At 45.4% G+C, this 17,937-nt stretch overlaps 2 protein-coding genes across 2 annotated transcripts; one reads left to right on the top strand and one right to left on the bottom strand.

Moving 5' to 3' along the window:
• Positions 1 to 14,990: 14,990 nt before the first annotated feature.
• HD556DRAFT_3107 (uncharacterized protein) lies at positions 14,991 to 16,859 on the top strand. Its single transcript, XM_041310229.1, has 6 exons — positions 14,991 to 15,126; positions 15,180 to 15,369; positions 15,449 to 15,585; positions 15,644 to 15,736; positions 15,806 to 15,916; positions 15,975 to 16,859. Exons 2-6 carry the CDS (start codon positions 15,321 to 15,323, stop codon positions 16,365 to 16,367), a joined length of 783 nt encoding a protein of 260 aa, XP_041167445.1. The 5' UTR covers positions 14,991 to 15,126; positions 15,180 to 15,320; the 3' UTR covers positions 16,368 to 16,859.
• HD556DRAFT_1435505 (Rtf2 RING-finger-domain-containing protein) lies at positions 16,798 to 17,847 on the bottom strand (the record flags this gene model as incomplete). The annotated part of the gene is made up of 4 exons (XM_041305444.1): positions 16,798 to 16,806; positions 16,865 to 17,485; positions 17,541 to 17,675; positions 17,725 to 17,847. 4 exons carry the CDS (start codon positions 17,845 to 17,847, stop codon positions 16,798 to 16,800), a joined length of 888 nt encoding a protein of 295 aa, XP_041167444.1.
• Positions 17,848 to 17,937: the final 90 nt, after the last annotated feature.

The following is a 17,937-nucleotide window of genomic DNA, read 5'->3' as shown; positions in this document are numbered from 1 at the left end:
GACAGGGAAACTGTCAAGTGGGATGGTGGCATGGTCACGAGGGTCATGAGGGTGAAGTTGTTTGAAGAGAAAGTGACCGATGAGATCTTGTAAGTTCGAAATAGAAAGCTCGATAGTGAGCGCTGCTACGGTTCGAGCACGCGTTACTTCTGATATCAATGTGAGTGAGTGATATATAGTGAAAGGATCAAAATACGTACGGGTTGTTTGTGCAAGCTGCACATGGGCCTCGATTTCAGTCGGCCCATTATCAATTTCACCCTCGTCAACATTGTCGTCAATATCAGCATTGGGCTTGGCAGTATCAGGAATGATATCGGAAGGTTCGGCAGGAGGGTTATTGCATGAAGTATCGAGACAACCTAATTGAAATCAGCGAAGCATTATATCAGAGTCTTGATTTACTGACCTGAAGCATCGCTAAGACATGTACCATTGAGCATACCGCGTTTCATGAAGTCTACACGCAAAGCGGCAATTTTGTCGAGTCGCTGATTCGTCACAAGCATCTGTCCAAGCGCATTGTATCTGTTCGACCGACGCCACGGTTGCTTCACAGCTTTAATGTGCTTATTTTCCGTCATCGACGAACATAGACCATTTGGCGCTCCGAATAGACGGATAAGGTCAGGATAGTGCTTCATCGAGTGCTGACGTGGGAGCGAAAATGTAGGGACAACACCTAACCGAAGAAATATTGAGCGATAGTGGTGAAAGCGGCGTAGAGCATCTTCTATTTGTGAGATTGTGGCCTCCGTGATGACGTTCCTTCGGACGAGATAGCAGAACTCTAAAAATGCGCGAAACGTGCGGACAACGTCTGTCGGTACGTGACCCTCTATCGCAGGTAGATATATCTTGAACAGTACTGTATCAGTCAACAAATCTTATGTCAATCAGAAAACAAAACGTACCTTCATGAGTGCCTTAGAGTCATCCCCGGTCCATTGTTTGAATCCACGGCCCTGTGGAAAACGTCGCAAACCAGTGAAGGGAGTAGCGGCAGCGAGTCGTTGGTCTATGTCATCCATTCGACGTTTGGCCTCCCTTTTGTCGTGAACATGATGGAGGTACTTCTCCACCCATGTCACAAGATGGTCCTTGAAGCAGCCTTTGATGATTTGGTGAAGGATATCCGGGGCAATCAGTTGATGAATGTCGGCTCGAGGAAAGTCGTTAGTAAAAGGCTAAATGTTTATACTAAGTCAGGTGAACACTGCAGCGAGTGAACAAATCATACCACAATAGACCCCACAATACCAAAGTCACGCCGCAGGACATCAGACGTGTCTTCCTCGAAAAGGGCCTCTCTGTGTGCCTCGCATCGGCATAGCGCATCCTCGTCGTCCAGTTTTCCACGGGGAGCGAGACATCTTTGAGAGTATTCAACATTAAGAGAACAGCAAAGAGCTAGCGAGACGAACCTTGGACACCAATTCCTCACAATGGATGTGAGTAGAACTTGCTCTTCATAGTCGGCAATATATGGTCCTAGCCCATAAACGACGCGTCGATAATGGCCATCACCAAAACGCGCGATCTCGGGCTTTAACATAGGGTTCTTGAACGTTTCGAGTATCTTCGCAATTGAAGAATGGAAGATTTGGCGTCGGAAGTCACGGAATTCTTCGGTTTCCTTATGCTCGTTGGTAGCTGCAAGACTGAGTTTAGTTACAGTATGAAAAGGTTTCAAAGACTTACTCTTTGGAATGGCAAGAAAGCCAACAAGACAGAGCGCATCTCGATGCGCTCGACGGACATTGTTGCGTACATTGCCAATAGACAGGTACAATGGATAATATTCGTTGTTTCCAGTGCCAACAGATACAGTTGTTTTGTCGCTTCCAAGTATTATGGGTACAAATGTTGCACCGAGCGCGTCAGGGTCAGTAGCGATGATATCCTGGAAAGAATGTTCAATACAAGGAAGTAACATCCAATATGAAGACACATACCGCTTGCTGCCAGGCCCAGTCACCTGACATGAAGTCTTGGTAACGGCGTTCGTCTTTACTGACTGAATATTCACGGAAAGGGCGATAATCAAAATCATTTACATAGTCGGGGTTAGCGAGGATGTTGCGTGCAACTTCACGAGGGTCGCGATACCAAACATCGAATTGTTGATTCATCCACGAAGGCACATCCGGTATATCAGGTTTCTCTCCGGAATACTGAATTTTGAAGGACTGCCAGTTGACGCCACCAATCGGAATATTGTCGATGGTCTTGTAGAGGTCCTTATGATCCGCAAAAGGCGGCATATCGCCATGTTTGAGGAGTGACGCAGCCCAGAGATCAAGGAGAGTGTTTATATTGGGCGCGGACATTTGTGCGCGGCTGTACAAGAATTCGGCCGTCTCAAATTCAGTACGGTTGCGGAATGGTGACCAGTCATCAGGTAACTGTTCTGTGAGAGGCTGTGGTGGAGTACCAGGCGGTAAAAAAAGGCCATTTGCATCACATGGTTGAGCTGGGGCTTCATTAGCATTAGATGAGCTATAAGAATAAAGTGTGCTCACTGTTCAAACCAGCGTGATAGTTGCGGTACAAGTTCTTGCCCGTGCCATAGAATTCGGCGTCTACGTCAGGAGCTGGTGGTACAGATGAATGGCAGGCGTCTTCAGAAGGCGCTGTCAGATAAAACACGCTGACATATCAAGACTGAGACTCACCACCAATATCACCGTCAACTTGCCCTGGTGGTGGTGGAGATGAAAGGCGCGGTGCATCTTTAATAAGTAGCATTAGAACTGTTGTGGGTTGGGTATCACTGATGGGACTCACCAGCATTCACATCATAATCTTCTTCTTGTGCTGGCGGCACCAGAGATGAGTGATTTGAACCTAATTACTGAGTGAAATGGATGCCAGACTCACCATCAATGTCCATGTCCTGCGACCCCGCTCCCTTTGTATTTGCACTGCTCAGAATTGGGTGCATTGCAGTGCGGTGCCTTGTGCGTCCGCTGAGAGATTTGAAGTACTTATTACATCCAGGACGGCCACAAGGAATTTGATATGAAATATGTTTCCTTCGAGTGTACTGAGTAGAGCAGGGCGGCATGCTAGAGTACAGAATGAAGAAAGAAAGCTAGTGGAGGACTGAATGCGAACCTTTCTCTTACAGTAACTTAATTAGGACTAGAGGCAGGGTAGTACCGTCGAAAATTGAGCCGATGCCTGCGGAAGTTCAAGAACGTAAGAGGGACCAGTACCTTGTAAATTTTCGCGCCCCAGTTATTTGCTCTACCTTGTCTACTCCTCTCATCAACTCCAATAGTCAACCATGGCACCCAAAGCCCCGCAAGAAGTGTCCGCCCGTCGAACTCGTCCAGCGAATGCAAACGCTCATCCTGGCAGGCCTGTTTTAGAGGCCGAAGCTGAGGAGCGACTCCAGAATGGAAAGAGAAAATCACGTACCAAGAGCTCGAAGGTCACTGACGACCCACATGCGACTGAAAGCCCTGAAGAGAAGAGCGTGCGGATTCAGAAAGCCGCTGAACGAATTGCTGGTATTGAGGATACTATGGAGGCTCTTGAAGCCCAAGTGCGGGGAGGAATCAAGGCAAAGCCTGTTCGTCCTCGTCCTGTAGCATCAGGAAATTCTCACATTTACTTGATGTGCTTAAATGACTTAATAAGCACAAATAAGTAGGAGCGCTGGATAAGCAAACACTGACTTATTCAGACCAGTCGATCTCTTATTTTCGTCTTAATTTCACTTATCGCTCTGGTAGTAAGATGAAAAAGTGATCATTCAGTACAATAAGTGAAGTAATGAAACACGACAAAAAGTCAATTAAAATAGGATTTAGAAAATGAGCGAATACTGTTAGACAAAGCAGTCGAAATTGCGAGTGAACAAAACTTCAACTGTAATACTACGATGAAGAGCAATATGAAGGTGGCGGCAGTAAAAACTTGAATGGTACAAAACGCCGTGATGCTGACAGATCCAAGTTTTCGCTGTTGCCTCGCTGGTGAAGTGGGAGGTAAGCTGCAGACCTGCGACTGGTGGGAAAGGACTGTGATCAGCATGGCTTAAACTCGAAGGAGAATCGGCACACTTACAGTCTGCAAACGGTGGGCAACGACTTCCGAGAGGTGGGTATTACTATCAGCATGGCTTGAGCTTGAAGGAGGATCAGCACACTCACAGTCTGCGAATGGCAGGCAACAACTTCTGAGATGTGAGAGGCGGGTAACGCCGCGAGTAGTAAGCATTCTTCTGGTGAATAACAAAAAGGTTGCATCGACACGCTTATTCCTAAACGTGCGAAATTCAACTTCCGTTCAAAGCTCCGCCATCCACACCAGCCACATTAATCGGTCTTATATGGGTGAGCGGCTTCCACACTTTTGTCCCTCCTAGAGTTAACACTCTAGGGACAGCCCAACCTAACCAATCGCACCACACAAGACTCTGGTTCAGCAGTTCGCACCTCAGATGTTGGCCTTCGCATGCATGGCTGAGGTGAGGTACTCACAGTTTCACATATTCACCTTTACTTACTTCGAGTAGTACACGTTTACCTTCGCGCGCACGCGGCACAACTGAGAGTGTCTGTTTGTTCCAGACCCGTGCGCGAAGTATATTCATCTTTTATTGTTACCAATCGCATACTAACATATTTGTCAAAAAAAAATGTATTACCGCACTTAATTCACTTTCGCGTCTTATACTACAATATTGATTTGAACCAAGTTTGTAAAAAGTGAAATCAGTAGAATCAGTAACATCAGAGGTTTCCTTTTTTTACTTAGCGACTTTTTTCAGAGCAATAATATGAATCAGACCGAAAAGGAAATGTGAGATATTGCTGATGAGGCAAGAAAATCTCTAGCACAGATATTACTGATGGTATGATAAACGTCACATTGAGAATAGAAACTGATATTGACACTCACCAGATAAAACCACTTGTGTTGGTCCAGAGGACACTCTACTGAGCGATGGAGAAACTGAAGTTGTTGATGGGAAGAAGAAGAAAGAGAAGGCGGCAAAAACGTTGCTGAAAGAAGCCATCAAGAATGCCCGCAAGACCGATCACATCAATTCTGATACACGTGCCTTGAGTGATAAGAAAGGCAACAACACGCCTTTGTCGTAAGTCCAACACATTCTTCATCAAAACAATGTTTTCACTCAGTGAATCAACACTTTTTTTTATAAATCGTGCGGTTTCAAGTACAACTAAAAAACTCTCTCTCGGCGGTCTTATCAACAACTGGGCTAACGATGTACCAACTGAACCAAAGTCCACTGCACCAAGTTCCACATCAAACATCTATTCTGCTTCTCATGCTCCAACCACTCCGCCCTCATCAGTATTATCCACCAGTACCAAGGCCAGTTCCAAGGCCAGTTCCAAGGCCAGTTCCAAGGCCAAACCTGCGCACATCAATCAGAAGCAGTCGATTAGCGCACCTGAGTCCAATGATGTCCTCATGGTCAGCGACGATAGTCTTGATGACCCCAAGGCTCTTGAACAGCGTCCAGCTGTACTGCCTAGGCAGAAAGGGAAACAGGCGATTAAAGTAAGTCGTCCTTCCCATCAGTTCAAGGACTCATTTAAATTTCAGAAGTCTACTCTAATCGTTCCTGCCAGCGAGAGTGACTCTGAGCCTGAGCAGATCACATTTTCTGCTCAGCCGGGTAGTATCAAACGTAAGGCTGATGATGTCAGGGATTTTGTTGATGAGACCGCGTCTGAGGCCACTGATGATTCTGGCTTTTCGGCTGATGATTCACAGGAAAGCCTCTTGCCCAAGGTTACATCAATTCCGGCCATCGAGAAGGGCCGTGTTTCTTGCAAAACTACATCAGTATGTGGATTTTTTCGTCTTGTGTGATGATCTGATTCAGCATGTGTATTTCAGACATCTACTGTGGTATCTCAGAGCGCTACCCCTCCACCATCCAAAAAGTTGAAGAAAGAAAGCTCTGAGGTTACCAACTACAGTGATCTTGTGCCTCCGCCCTCAACCCAAGTTCCAGCGGGTTATTACGACGATGTCATACCTCCTCCCAGCACCCAAGTCCCTCCGGCCTCACAGAAGGCTACTGCAAATGAGGTCGTTAAGCCGCGCGGTCAATATCGCAACAATGATCTCCCGGTACCTGCCGACTCAAAGTGGGTGAAGGCCTTCTTGTCTACAGCACTTCTCTGGGCTGGAAGTCAAGCTAATCCATGGGAAATTTCCGAGTCTCTGATGGCAGATGCGCTGCAGGAGATCTTTGATGTGGTTTACCCTGATGTCAAATACAAGGTGAATTCAAATGGTGCCGTATTCGCAGTGGTAAGTTCATAGTTTATTGTTATTTTTTGTCGTGTCTTTCATACACCTTTTTAGACACAACAGCGGCTCTCAGAGTGGAGGAGCAACATCGGCTCAACAGCGCTTGCGATCGTCGTTGATTTCTGCTCTCGCATCAAAGATGCACCAAATGGCCTCGTCGCCAAGCAACTCTTGAAGGATTGCGCGTTCGTATATGAAGACCCGGATAACATATCGCGGGAGACAGCCTACCTGTCCGCATTTGTACTGCAAATGATCGCATCCACTCACCTCAGTGCCATTGTTGACCATGCCAGTGTACCCGCATTGAATACTGACGAGCTCACTTTGGGAAAAGGTATGGACGGTGTTATTGTGCTCTGCGTCGTTGCCGTGAGTTTTTTTAAATTTGAAACCATGTTTCTTTTCTGATTGTTTCCAGCTTGAACGTGCCCTCAAGTTTGTCGAAGACAGCATCATCAATGTCGATGAAGTTCTCGCGTCTATGGCCACTGGCAAGTTTTCTGTCAAGCTCCCGGCGAAACGTAACAAGGTAACGGGCAAGATGTCGAGCGGATGTTACAAATTTTCCTTTGCCAATTGGCACGACGAGACGGAAGCATACATGAAGTCGATCGGTAACAGGAACGAGGACTCTAAACTAATCATTATTTCGCGCGCACGAAGGTATATGAATGTCACAACCCAATAACGAATTAACGCTGGGCAGAGACTAGGACTCAAACAACAAGATAATCACAAGAGGATAAGGCAGCAGGTACGTCTCGGATTGCTCACTAGGAGATACAAGAGGTTTGAACTAAAGAACTACTGACTACAAGACACTACCTATATACACATATTTGTAACTGAGATCGAAACTGAGTCTGAACTATCTACCAATCAAATAATAAGATGATATCGTACGATTCTATATATAACTATGATGTCATGACGTGTGCCGCAGCAACCATAAGGTTCTGGAACATTCTGTCAGGGTCGTTTGGAATAAAGTTTAGTCCGGCATACTCCGATAAGTCACGTGACTCGTTCATAGGTTCTTTAGGTAACTCTACAATAGACGCCGTTGTTGGGACATCTTCGACTATAAATACTTTCTTAGTAACAGGCGCTGTGACTGGGCGCTTAAAGGACTTAGAATTTAGGAACGTATAATGGTTTGTATTTGGAACTCGTGACATTACCCCCTCTCTAGGTTGAGCGTCATCGCGAAAGACATTTGGGCGGATAAAGTTTCAACGCCATTCCAAGAATTCCTGTGTTTCGAACACCGATTTATTAATTTTGCGGGGATTCAATGCTTTCGGATTTTGCCGATGAAATTCTTGAACTTTCAACCGTGCATTTTCGAGGTTCTCTTCAGGTTCCCATGTCGCTTCTTCTATCGGATATCCTTCCCACTCTACTAGGTATTGGAGTTTTGATCTGTGCAGTCTCGAGTCTAGGACTTTTCGTACTGTCCATTCGGAATCGCCTTCTGATACGATCTCTGGCAGGCGGACGATGATGTGGAGGTCTTTGGATTAAGGTCGAGGGGGAATGCGGAGTGAGTAATTCTACATGGAATACTGGGTGGATCTGATATTTTGCTGGAAGTTTCAGGCGGTAATTTACATCACCCGTCTTCTCAAGCACTTCGAACGGACCAAGTCTTCTGTCGGAGAGTTTCTTATTCGGTCTTTTCTGGTGAATATTTTTGGCGTTGAGCCAGACCATGTCTCCCTTATTGAACTGTGGTGCGTCTTTTACTCCTTTATCGTAGAATCTTTTCATCTGCTCACTAGCCATGCGCAGCATACTTTCTGCGTCTTCTTTCGCCTCTTTCATTACATCCACTCGTTCATCAGCTGCAGGTACTTTGGAATTGGAAATCGGTGAAAAGGTAAACTCTGGATCATATCCGTAGAGTACTTTGAATGGACTATGACCGGTTACAGTGACAGAATTATTGTGAGCGAATTCTGCTAGTGGAAGCCAGTCTACCCAATCATTTTGACGGTAAGACGTGAACATTCTCAGATATTGCTCGACTTCTTGGTTTATTCTTTCCGTTTGTCCATCTGTCTGAGGATGATAAGCCGTTGACATGTTCCATTTTATGCCTAGGCGTTTCGACACTTGTCCCATAAATTTAGAGACGAATTGTGTTCCTCTGTCTGATATCACCTGTTTCGGAGTTCCATGGTGTTTCCATACGTTATCTAAGAAAAGTTTCGCGATTCCTCGAGCGTCAACTTCCTTTTTTGTAGGCATGATGTGCGTTTGTTTTGTGTATCGATCAACGACGACAAAAATAGAGTCGAACCCTTCGCTTTTAGGCAAATCTACTATCAAATCACAAGTGATTGATTGCCAAGGTCCCGCTGGTATTTCGTTTGGTTTAAGCGGACCGTGTGGTTGCGTTGGGTGAATCTTCGTTGCTCTGCATCTATCACAGCCATCTACGTAATCGTGGACATACTTCGTCATTGAAGGCCACCAATAATTTCTGGAAATCAATTCTAAGGTTTTGGCTCGTCCTGGGTGTCCAGCCGGTGGAGAGTCGTGAAACAACTCCAATATCTCTCGGCGGATCTCTTTATCGTTTGGAACAGTAAACCAGTCCTCGGAATAACACCAATCCATCCTCAACATTCCATTCTTCAATCCCTCTGCGTAGTTGTACCGGTGCCGCTTTCAGTGTTTCTAACGCTTTAGCGACTTCAGATTCTCGTTCTGTGCATTGCCTTATCCTTCTCAGCAATTGTTTTTCTCCTTGCACTAGAACTTGACCTCTTTTAGCAGCTTTTACGGTAAAAAACTCCGGTTTTAACAGAACGCGATCAGAATTGTCGTTTTCTACCCCCCCTCTGTGGTCTTCTCTCCGAGATAGACGGTCTGCCTTATCGTTAACTACACCAGGCTTATGTTGGAGTGTAAATTCATACTCCGCCAGGAATAAACTCCATCTGGCTTGCCTTCTTGTTAACTTTTGGCTCGTCATGAAATACTCGAGGTTTTTATGATCCGTCCAGATCTCCACATGTTGAGGCTTTCCCTGCACATAATGTCTCCACTCCTCCAACGCTCGAATGATTGCTAATAATTCTTTGTCGTGAACGTCATAATTTCGTTCTGCATCATTCATCGACTTCGAATAGTAAGCTACGGGATGCCACAAATCATCTTCCATCAGTTGAGATAGAACCGCTCCGGTTGCGTAATCGGAAGCATCGGTTTCTATTTTCATTTTTTTCTCAACATCCGGCATGACTAGAATCGGAGCTGTTGTGAACCTTGACTTCAGTTCATCAAACGCATCTTGTTGTTTCTCCGTCCAGTCCCATTTGACATCTTTCCGTAATAAGTCATTCATTGGTCTGGCAATGTCCGAGAACCCGAAGATAAATCTTCTGTAGAAGTTGGCAAAGCCCATGAATGCCTGAATATCTTTAACACATTTGGGTACAGGCCATTTCATTACTCCTTCTACTTTCACAGGGTCCATCCAAACACCACCCTTCTCCACTATCAACCCGAGGAACTCGACTTCTGACTGTTCGAAGCTACACTTTTCTGGCTTCAGATACAAATCGTTTTCTTTTAGTCGTTTCAGTACCTCACGTACAACCCTCCGGTGTTGCTCTTTATCGCCATTCGTGAATACGAGAATATCATCGATATAGACAACTACGGTCTTTCCATCAATTAGATCTCTGAATATCTCATTCATCATCGTTTGAAACGTGGCAGGGGAGTTTGTTAATCCGAAGTACATTACGGTTGGTTCGTGGTGACCAAACGGCGTTTTGAAGGCCACCTTCCATTCGTCTCCTTCTTTCATGCGAATATTATTGTACCCCCATCGTACATCCATCTTAGAGTACATCGTGGCACCGGTTAAAGCATCAATCAAGTCTTGAGATCTCGGTAGCGGGTACGCATTTTTAACCGTCTTCTCATTGAGCTTTCTATAGTCCATCACCTGGTCTTAACTTGCCATATTTTTTGGCCACAAAGAAGAAGGGTGCTGCCACTGGGGATTGTGATTCTCTAATTCGTCCCAGTGCGGTTTCAGCTTTCAACCAATCCTTCAAGGTGTCCATCTCTTTTGGTGACAAAGGGTAGGGTTTCGCATTCGGCGGAAGATCGCCGTCATCTTTAAGATCTATCGCATGATCCCATTTCTTTCTTTCAGGAAAGCGCTTAGATTCTTCTTCTGAGAAAACTCCCAGGTAATCGTGAAGCCAATCGGGAACCATCTCTTCCACCGATTTCTTCACCTTCGTTGCTTCTTCTGCAACCTTCTGTTCCGTGGCAACCGAGGCTTTATATTTGATCCATTCTCCAGGATACTCTTCATCTTCTATTTCCTCGACCGTCGCCCTTTTCATCGCCATGTCTTCTTCGTCATCCTCTTCTGTGGGAATCAGATCTGGCACTTCTTCTGTCTTTTTTTGTTCTTTTCGTTTTTCTTTATTTTTTTGTCTTTGTTCTTTTTTTGTAATACATTTAACCGGGCATCGAGAAAGTGCAAATTGTCCAGCATTCCAGTCTATTTCCGGATTATGATATCTTAGCCAATCTATGCCGATAATAACATCATCGTTTCCTAGGTCCGTAACCATGAAGGCTGCTTCATCCTCAACATGATCACCGATCTTTAGACCTAGTTCTGCGAAATGTGTCATTGATCCCGCGGCATTTAGCGAGCCATCAATATTTTTAACCGGAATAGGTCTTAATAATTTACGACACCGGACCTCAGTTCTTTTTCACAAACTTTTCACTTATAAATAGTGTTGATGCTCCACAGTCCACTAACGCTTTCACGTCTGCTTGTCGGTTCTTTCCTTTCAACGTAATCGGAATATAAAAATGCTCAGATTTGGATTTAATATATACTTCTGATACATCCGAAAACGTAGATAGAATGGAGAAACGATTGTTCGGGTCTAAGTTCGCAGACTTTGACTTCGACCCTTCTAAAAACCCTTGCCTTCTTTGCTAGCAGTCCAGTCTTTGAACCACTGCGGCATTGAGTTCTCTTCCTTTGGCACTGTAGTAGCCTTCACCTGCGCTTTTGGCGCGACTGCGTCTTTGCAGTTTCTAGCCATATGGCCTTCTCCTCCACAGCGGTAGCATTTGAAAGATCCAGTCTTTCCTTGGGGCTTGGGGGCCCACTTCTGCTTTCCGGAGTCGACGTCCATGGCATCACTTTCCTTACTTGGACCTGCTCTGGACTCATGGTTCCTGGGACCTCCTTGTTTCGGGGTCCACCACAGTAGTCTTCTTTTTGTCCGCGTCTAGCTCTTCGAAATTGCAGTCCAATTTGGATCGCGTGTTCCACCAGTTTCTTCATGGTGTCTTTGTCCTTGTAAGGGACATGTGCGAGCTGTATTTTGACGCGGTCTTGAAGTCCATTTCTGAACTTCTGTCGCTGGTCGTAGTCGGAGAATGAAGTGTGTGCAGCCTTTTGTCTGAAAGCGGCTGCATACTCTGGGACTGACTGATGATCCTTGTTTCAGAGAATCTAAGTCTCTGATCGCCTTCCCTTCTTGATCTTCTTGCTTCCACATAGCAGAGAAGTCTTCATCGAGTTTTTCCATGGTAAGTTTTCCTTGGGCATGTTCCTCAATGTATTTTTGCGCCCATTTTCCAGCTGTTCCTTTCATGAACGATAGCATGACCGAGATTCTTTGCTTTTCGGTGATGTTCGGCCATTGTGTTTGGTACAGGCAGATTTGAGCAGCCCAGGTTTGTGCGTCTATGGAGTCCTTCTCTCCAGTGAAGTCTGTAGGTTTGGCGAATTTAATGTTTGGGGTTGAGGGTGCCATCATCGCAGCCCCCGCTGTTCCGAATGATGGTTGCGAAGCGGCTCTCCTGACCGATTCATCCTCCTGTGCTTTCAAGCGTAATTCCAGGTCTCCATTTTTAGTGGCTAGTTCCTGGTTCTTTTGCTCTAGCTCTGCTATTTTCTGCAGAAGGATGCTACTGGTAGCGGAGATTTGGTCCTGTACGTATTGCAGGAACCATTGCTCCTGAGTTTGCGCCGGTTGCGGTTGTTGTGGTTGAGAAGACATAGTACCAGTTGTGTTCTGGAACCCGATTTACTGATGTCTTTGAAGAGCTGCTCGTAAGGGCTCTTCCGAAAGGGAATGATGATGAAAAGAAGAAAGTTATGTAACGGAAAACTGAGCGGTCCCCGATATCTGATCGGATCTACCACTGGCTCAGGGTCAAGGGGTTCTGGTAAAATCCCACACTGACGCTTCCCTAATACTGACTAGAAAGGATATGTAACTACACTCGATTGAGTGGGAAAAACTAGAGACAATGCAATCTCCGTTTTGAGGGTACAAGCCTAGGACAAGTTATCACTCTTCCAGCCGAAGCTTACAAGTGCAAGTCTCACTAGGGTATGTCTCTAAATCCTCGTAGGTCGAAAGCACGGTTTGTCGTCTAGACAGTTCCGCTATTGACTCGATACGAATGCCTACGTGCATGATGAAAAAGGGATAGGTAAAAAGAAACTATAGTAACGTTGAGCAGGCAGGGTTTTGGGCCAGCACTCAAAGTTGTAGCGAGACGCCTAATGTCGTCAACACCTCCGTATACTGGCGGCTGTGGTAAGACAGGGCCTGGTATAGGACTACTAACTAATAAAGCGGATAGGTATGAAGTTTTGCGCTCAAGTGAGCAAAGGATGATAAAAAGATCTCGGTTGTTTAGACCGGGCAAAGAGTAAACGGCTTTGTTTGAATGACAATATGAAAGGACTTTCAATATGGCCAAGCAAAGAAAGAGATGTGCGAGAGTGTAACGCGAGAGTCGGAGTCTCCTATAGTTCAAACCTAATGTCACAACCCAATAACGAATTAACGCTGGGCAGAGACTAGGACTCAAACAACAAGATAATCACAAGAGGATAAGGCAGCAGGTACGTCTCGGATTGCTCACTAGGAGATACAAGAGGTTTGAACTAAAGAACTACTGACTACAAGACACTACCTATATACACATATTTGTAACTGAGATCGAAACTGAGTCTGAACTATCTACCAATCAAATAATAAGATGATATCGTACGATTCTATATATAACTATGATGTCATGACGTGTGCTGCAACAACCGTAAGGTTCTGGAACATTCTGTCAGGGTCGTTTGGAATAAAGTTTAGTCCGGCATACTCCGATAAGTCACGTGACTCGTTCATAGGTTCTTTAGGTAACTCTACAATAGACGCCGTTGTTGGGACATCTTCGACTATAAATACTTTCTTAGTAACAGGCGCTGTGACTGGGCGCTTAAAGGACTTAGAATTTAGGAACGTATAATGGTTTGTATTTGGAACTCGTGACAATGAAGAAGTCTGCGAGGGGAGATGCCTCGGATGAAGATATGGAGGAGACTCAGAGCATTGACGAGCGCGCCCTCATTTGTAAAGTTTCTCTCTCCACTTAGCGTTATCATTGCTGACTTCTTTTTTTTAAATAGAATACTACCCTAGTACTATGGGCTTTGACACAATGTTTCTTTTCTTTCCCGCTGATGCCAATAACAGACTCGCACATTTTTCCTACCCGTTTTCTACCAGTACTATTACTAATACATTCAAGTTGCTTTGCCGCCTTATATTTCCTTATTTTTCCTGTTTGTTTGCAATGCGCACTTTTTCTTCTGACTACCAGAGGGATAAGTAAGATTAAGACGAGAATCAGAGATTGACATGCCTGATTAAGTTGCCCGCTGATTTTTGCATATTTGTGCTTATTAAGTCATTTAAGTACAAAAAGTGAATCAGTGATTTTGCTGATGTGGGTGAGAGGTGAACTTGGTACACGTACAGTGGTGACATTCGCGCTATATGTACATATACCGGGTAAATATTTGTGCACTCCACCGTGTAGATCAAGTTGCAGTTGCGGTTCTTGTATTCTTTATATAGAAAATTGATGAACTTGTTCTCTGGAAGCTCCGTCTGTGGCTAGGTTGGGCTATGCCTAGAGTGTTACATTATAACTCTTCGTCAACAGACGAGTACGAGATTCGGAGGAGAAAGGAACAGTACGAGCTTGAGTAGATAGATTCCATCTTGGGCAGAAGCAGTGTTGGCACCACATGTGAACACATTTTGTAACACGAATATCACTGATTTCTGGCTATGCTGTGGCGATGAATCAGTACTTGATTGATCTGAGAAGTAATGATATATATAGCGCTGGTGATGGTGAAGTCCCACTTTCGGTCCTTCGCTTCAAGCGGAGTTCATTAGTGACGCGATCACGTGCATGTGGTGACCGGAGCATCACGGCAAGTCCGGTAAGTACGGAATTGTGCAGTGACTTGCAACTTCAATGCCACAAGTTGTAGGTAACTGCAATTCCGAGTCAGCAGCTTGACTTGTACAACTACTCACCCAGAGGCAGATCCGGATTAACGACCGAATCGTCCAACTTGAAGTTAGTTGTATGAAGAACATTTCCCCCGATCAGAACAACTCTTCATGATCACTGATCGTTTGAGATTCACGTGTTCAAATTTCAAGTTGACTCACTCAGACAGACTCGCACCCGCATCCTAGTCGTTGAGTCACAGTTACCTCGGTACTTGGTATGGGGTGATCGATTAATCACTGACACGAGGGTGGACGGAAGGGGATGTGCGGTGTCTTTGAAGGAGTTATCAGGGTCATTTTGAAGTCCGGAATCGAGGGTTCTCAACCTTAGCTCCTCGCGTTCGAGTTATCGCGCTCGATTCCTCAAAGATAGGAAAAATCTGGCACATCGACTGGGTCTCTCATCGGACATTAAACATCGGCAGCCGCAAGAAGAGGGATCGAGGCAAGTCATATACATTTAGGTATGTTACATGCATTTTACGATAGCCTTAATAGGAGAACAAGCCGAGAAGACGGGCACACGCGCTGAGATTATAGTGAACAAAGACTGCACGCGACTCAGCTGCCAAATCATCAAAGACCATCGTGATAAATTGATAATCGTTGAGCAGCCGCTGCAGACAGACCTACCAAAGAATGTCTTCCTCCGCCTGGTCTGTGCAGAGTATAGGCGACTCCAGAAGATGTGGGTTTTGTGCACCGTTGTTGTTCGGACGACAATCAACTTATCATCATACTCGTGCATGATAACGATGGCTGAGCAGCATCGCCAGACGCAGATTTCTTCGTTATCAAGCGCCCTTCGCAGAGAACCTTCAGAAAACTCTTTCAATCTCGAACTCCTATACGCTGTTTCAATTCAGCGTTACGCATCGACCAATGTACCCTCAGGTATGCCAAGGCAAGTGACTGTTGAAATTTGTGTCGTATTGAAGGCTCGGCTTATTGCCTCTATTAAGAGAAAAATTCGGAAATTGATTATTCGTCATTTGGACCTATCCAAACTGTACGGAGATCTGCCTCAATCTCGCTTGGATTTTCTAAAACGCGAGGTGAGAGATATTATTCCATTGTACTTTGACAGAGCGCGGGCATGTTCGAGTCTGAAATCTGGATTGCAGGTACTACTGGACACAGAATTATCGTTCATGATACAATACGAAGACGGCTGGGCGGTTGATGTACTGGTTCGTAACCTGTATTTCCAACGTCTTAAATTGGTTGAAGAAAAGGTGATTTTGATCATCTTTTGAGGATTGCTAATGGATTGTGCTAACAAATGACAATCAGCTGAAATTGGCTCGGAAGACACAGGTTTGGATTTCCTATTCCACTGTAAAGTTTATTGCCCAATATATCTTACAGTGTCACTGTCGTCGAAAGTCGCTTCCCAGTTGTCCTTGCGTCTCTCCAGAACGCGGCCTGATAAGCAGACGTACCCGGTCTGCCTCGTCACGTATAGCTCTCCTATCCGCTCGCTTAGATTCAGCAACACCAAGTCTTCTTCATTTTCATTCAGCCATCGTCCGGGCTGGCCTCTGCACAGACGAGCATCTACGTCAACTCTTTCGCATGACACCCAAATCGAGAGATAAATTCATTTCACAAGCACTAGGGAAATCAACCTTATTTGAACGAGTTGCGGTCATGGACATTCTGGGACGGATGAACAACGAATTGTAGTTTGTAAATAATGAACCGGGATTCCGCGGGATGGTAAAGAACCTCAACGATGGTGCCAACCTTCTTGTATCATAGTGTATAAATGCCGCGCGCGCAAGCGAGGCTGTGGAAGTCGATTGGCCGCACCTCTGAGGGGGAAAATGCACCCGTTGTGTGAAGGGGCCTGAAAAAAAAAAACCGGCAGAGTTGAGTGAGCCCTTGCAATGGCACGATCCTACCCTGAAGAGCCGAACCATTTGTTTGTCGTATCTGTTTTTCAAATGACGAGTCATTACATCTGTTGCAGGTGGAAGGATCTTGATCCTTGCTAAAGCTGAAAAATTCAGCGGCCAGAACCTATACATTTGAGCAAAAGAAACAAACCATACAAAATGTATGAATTATGTAATATAGTATCATACACAGAGCTACACCCAATAAAAGTCGGTATTTACGCATACTGTACAAAACCCAAGTCAACGTCTCGAACCAATGCGATGAGCAAATGAATGACTCACTCTTGTAAAAGTACCCATAGTCATAAACGTTTCTTTCCTAGGAGCATCGTTCTTGTCCCGGTATAACGACTTGACCGCATCGCTCATGCCAGCCTTCCTCTTCGCCTCTTCCACAGCAAGACTCTGGGCAAGAGATCGCGATGCTGCAGATATCTTCGGGTTCAAACCTGGTGCTGGAGAAGGCGAGTGACCCTCTGGGGATGCTTTCTTCTTCTTGGTACCGACCTCGTCAGCCACAGCATCTGCACCAGCCTTACGCTTCTTTGACTTCTTCGCAGGCTCTAGTGAACGACGAAGTTCCATCGCAGCGTACATACGTTCCTCCTCTTCCAAGGGTGGGTTTATCATGAAAATGTCAGACGACCTAGAGAATTTGGTCGCGCACTGTGGACAGACTTCTAGTTGTTCGTCCGCGGCAGTATTTCCGTTCGAAGGCGAAGAACCAAGGACGGTACGCAGACCAGATTGAGAGAAAACGCATCCACAAGTCAAGATGTAAACGAAAGGTTGTCCGCCGTTCATTTCCTTGAACGTCAGCGGGCACACGAACTTGGCGACATCAGCAGATGAATCAGGCGGAGGAGGTGGAGATATTTGGGTTAGTTTAAGGACTTTGATGTCCTAACGAGTGATAAGTCAGTTAAATGTTAATGGTGATACCAGAGCTATCACGTACCTTCAACGAACGTATATGTCCGCATATTTTCGCCGCATCTCCATAGGCGGTCTTATCAAGTAGATGTTCAATTATGGCATCCTTGTTATACAGTTTCCCAAGAGCACAAGACACGATAGGCTCTTGCAAGGGACGCTAGGAAGTCCATGAGAAGCATTCAGCCGCCGAAACAAAATATGCTCACCTTTGAAAGAGCACAGAAAAACCATACAGCACGAGTCTGATTTGCTTTGTCTGCTTGTTCTGCCTTCTTTTTGTTCTTTACGAGGTCGCGTCTGTCGGGAATGCTGCCTCCATCATTCCCCATGTTGGTTGTAGCAGATCAAGTGTGATGAGTAAGCATCACGATCCAAGCTGTCAAACCTACAACCAAGATTCTGCCACACAAGCTCCCTGC

Source organism: Suillus plorans (assembly GCF_016647745.1).
Source record: "Suillus plorans strain S12 chromosome Unknown HD556scaffold_1, whole genome shotgun sequence".
Classification (NCBI taxonomy): domain Eukaryota; kingdom Fungi; phylum Basidiomycota; class Agaricomycetes; order Boletales; family Suillaceae; genus Suillus; species Suillus plorans.
This window is presented reverse-complemented; position numbering and strand designations above follow the sequence as displayed.

Bases quoted from the DNA above. Each gene is read 5' to 3' on its own strand.
- HD556DRAFT_3107 (XM_041310229.1), top strand. From the start codon at position 15,321: ATGTCTTCCTCCGCCTGGTCTGTGCAGAGTATAGGCGACTCCAGAAGA. The intron at 15,586-15,643 runs GCAAGTGACTGT...GCCTCTATTAAG, and splicing joins GTACCCTCAGGTATGCCAAG to AGAAAAATTCGGAAATTGAT. The intron at 15,917-15,974 runs GTGATTTTGATC...AATGACAATCAG, and splicing joins TTAAATTGGTTGAAGAAAAG to CTGAAATTGGCTCGGAAGAC.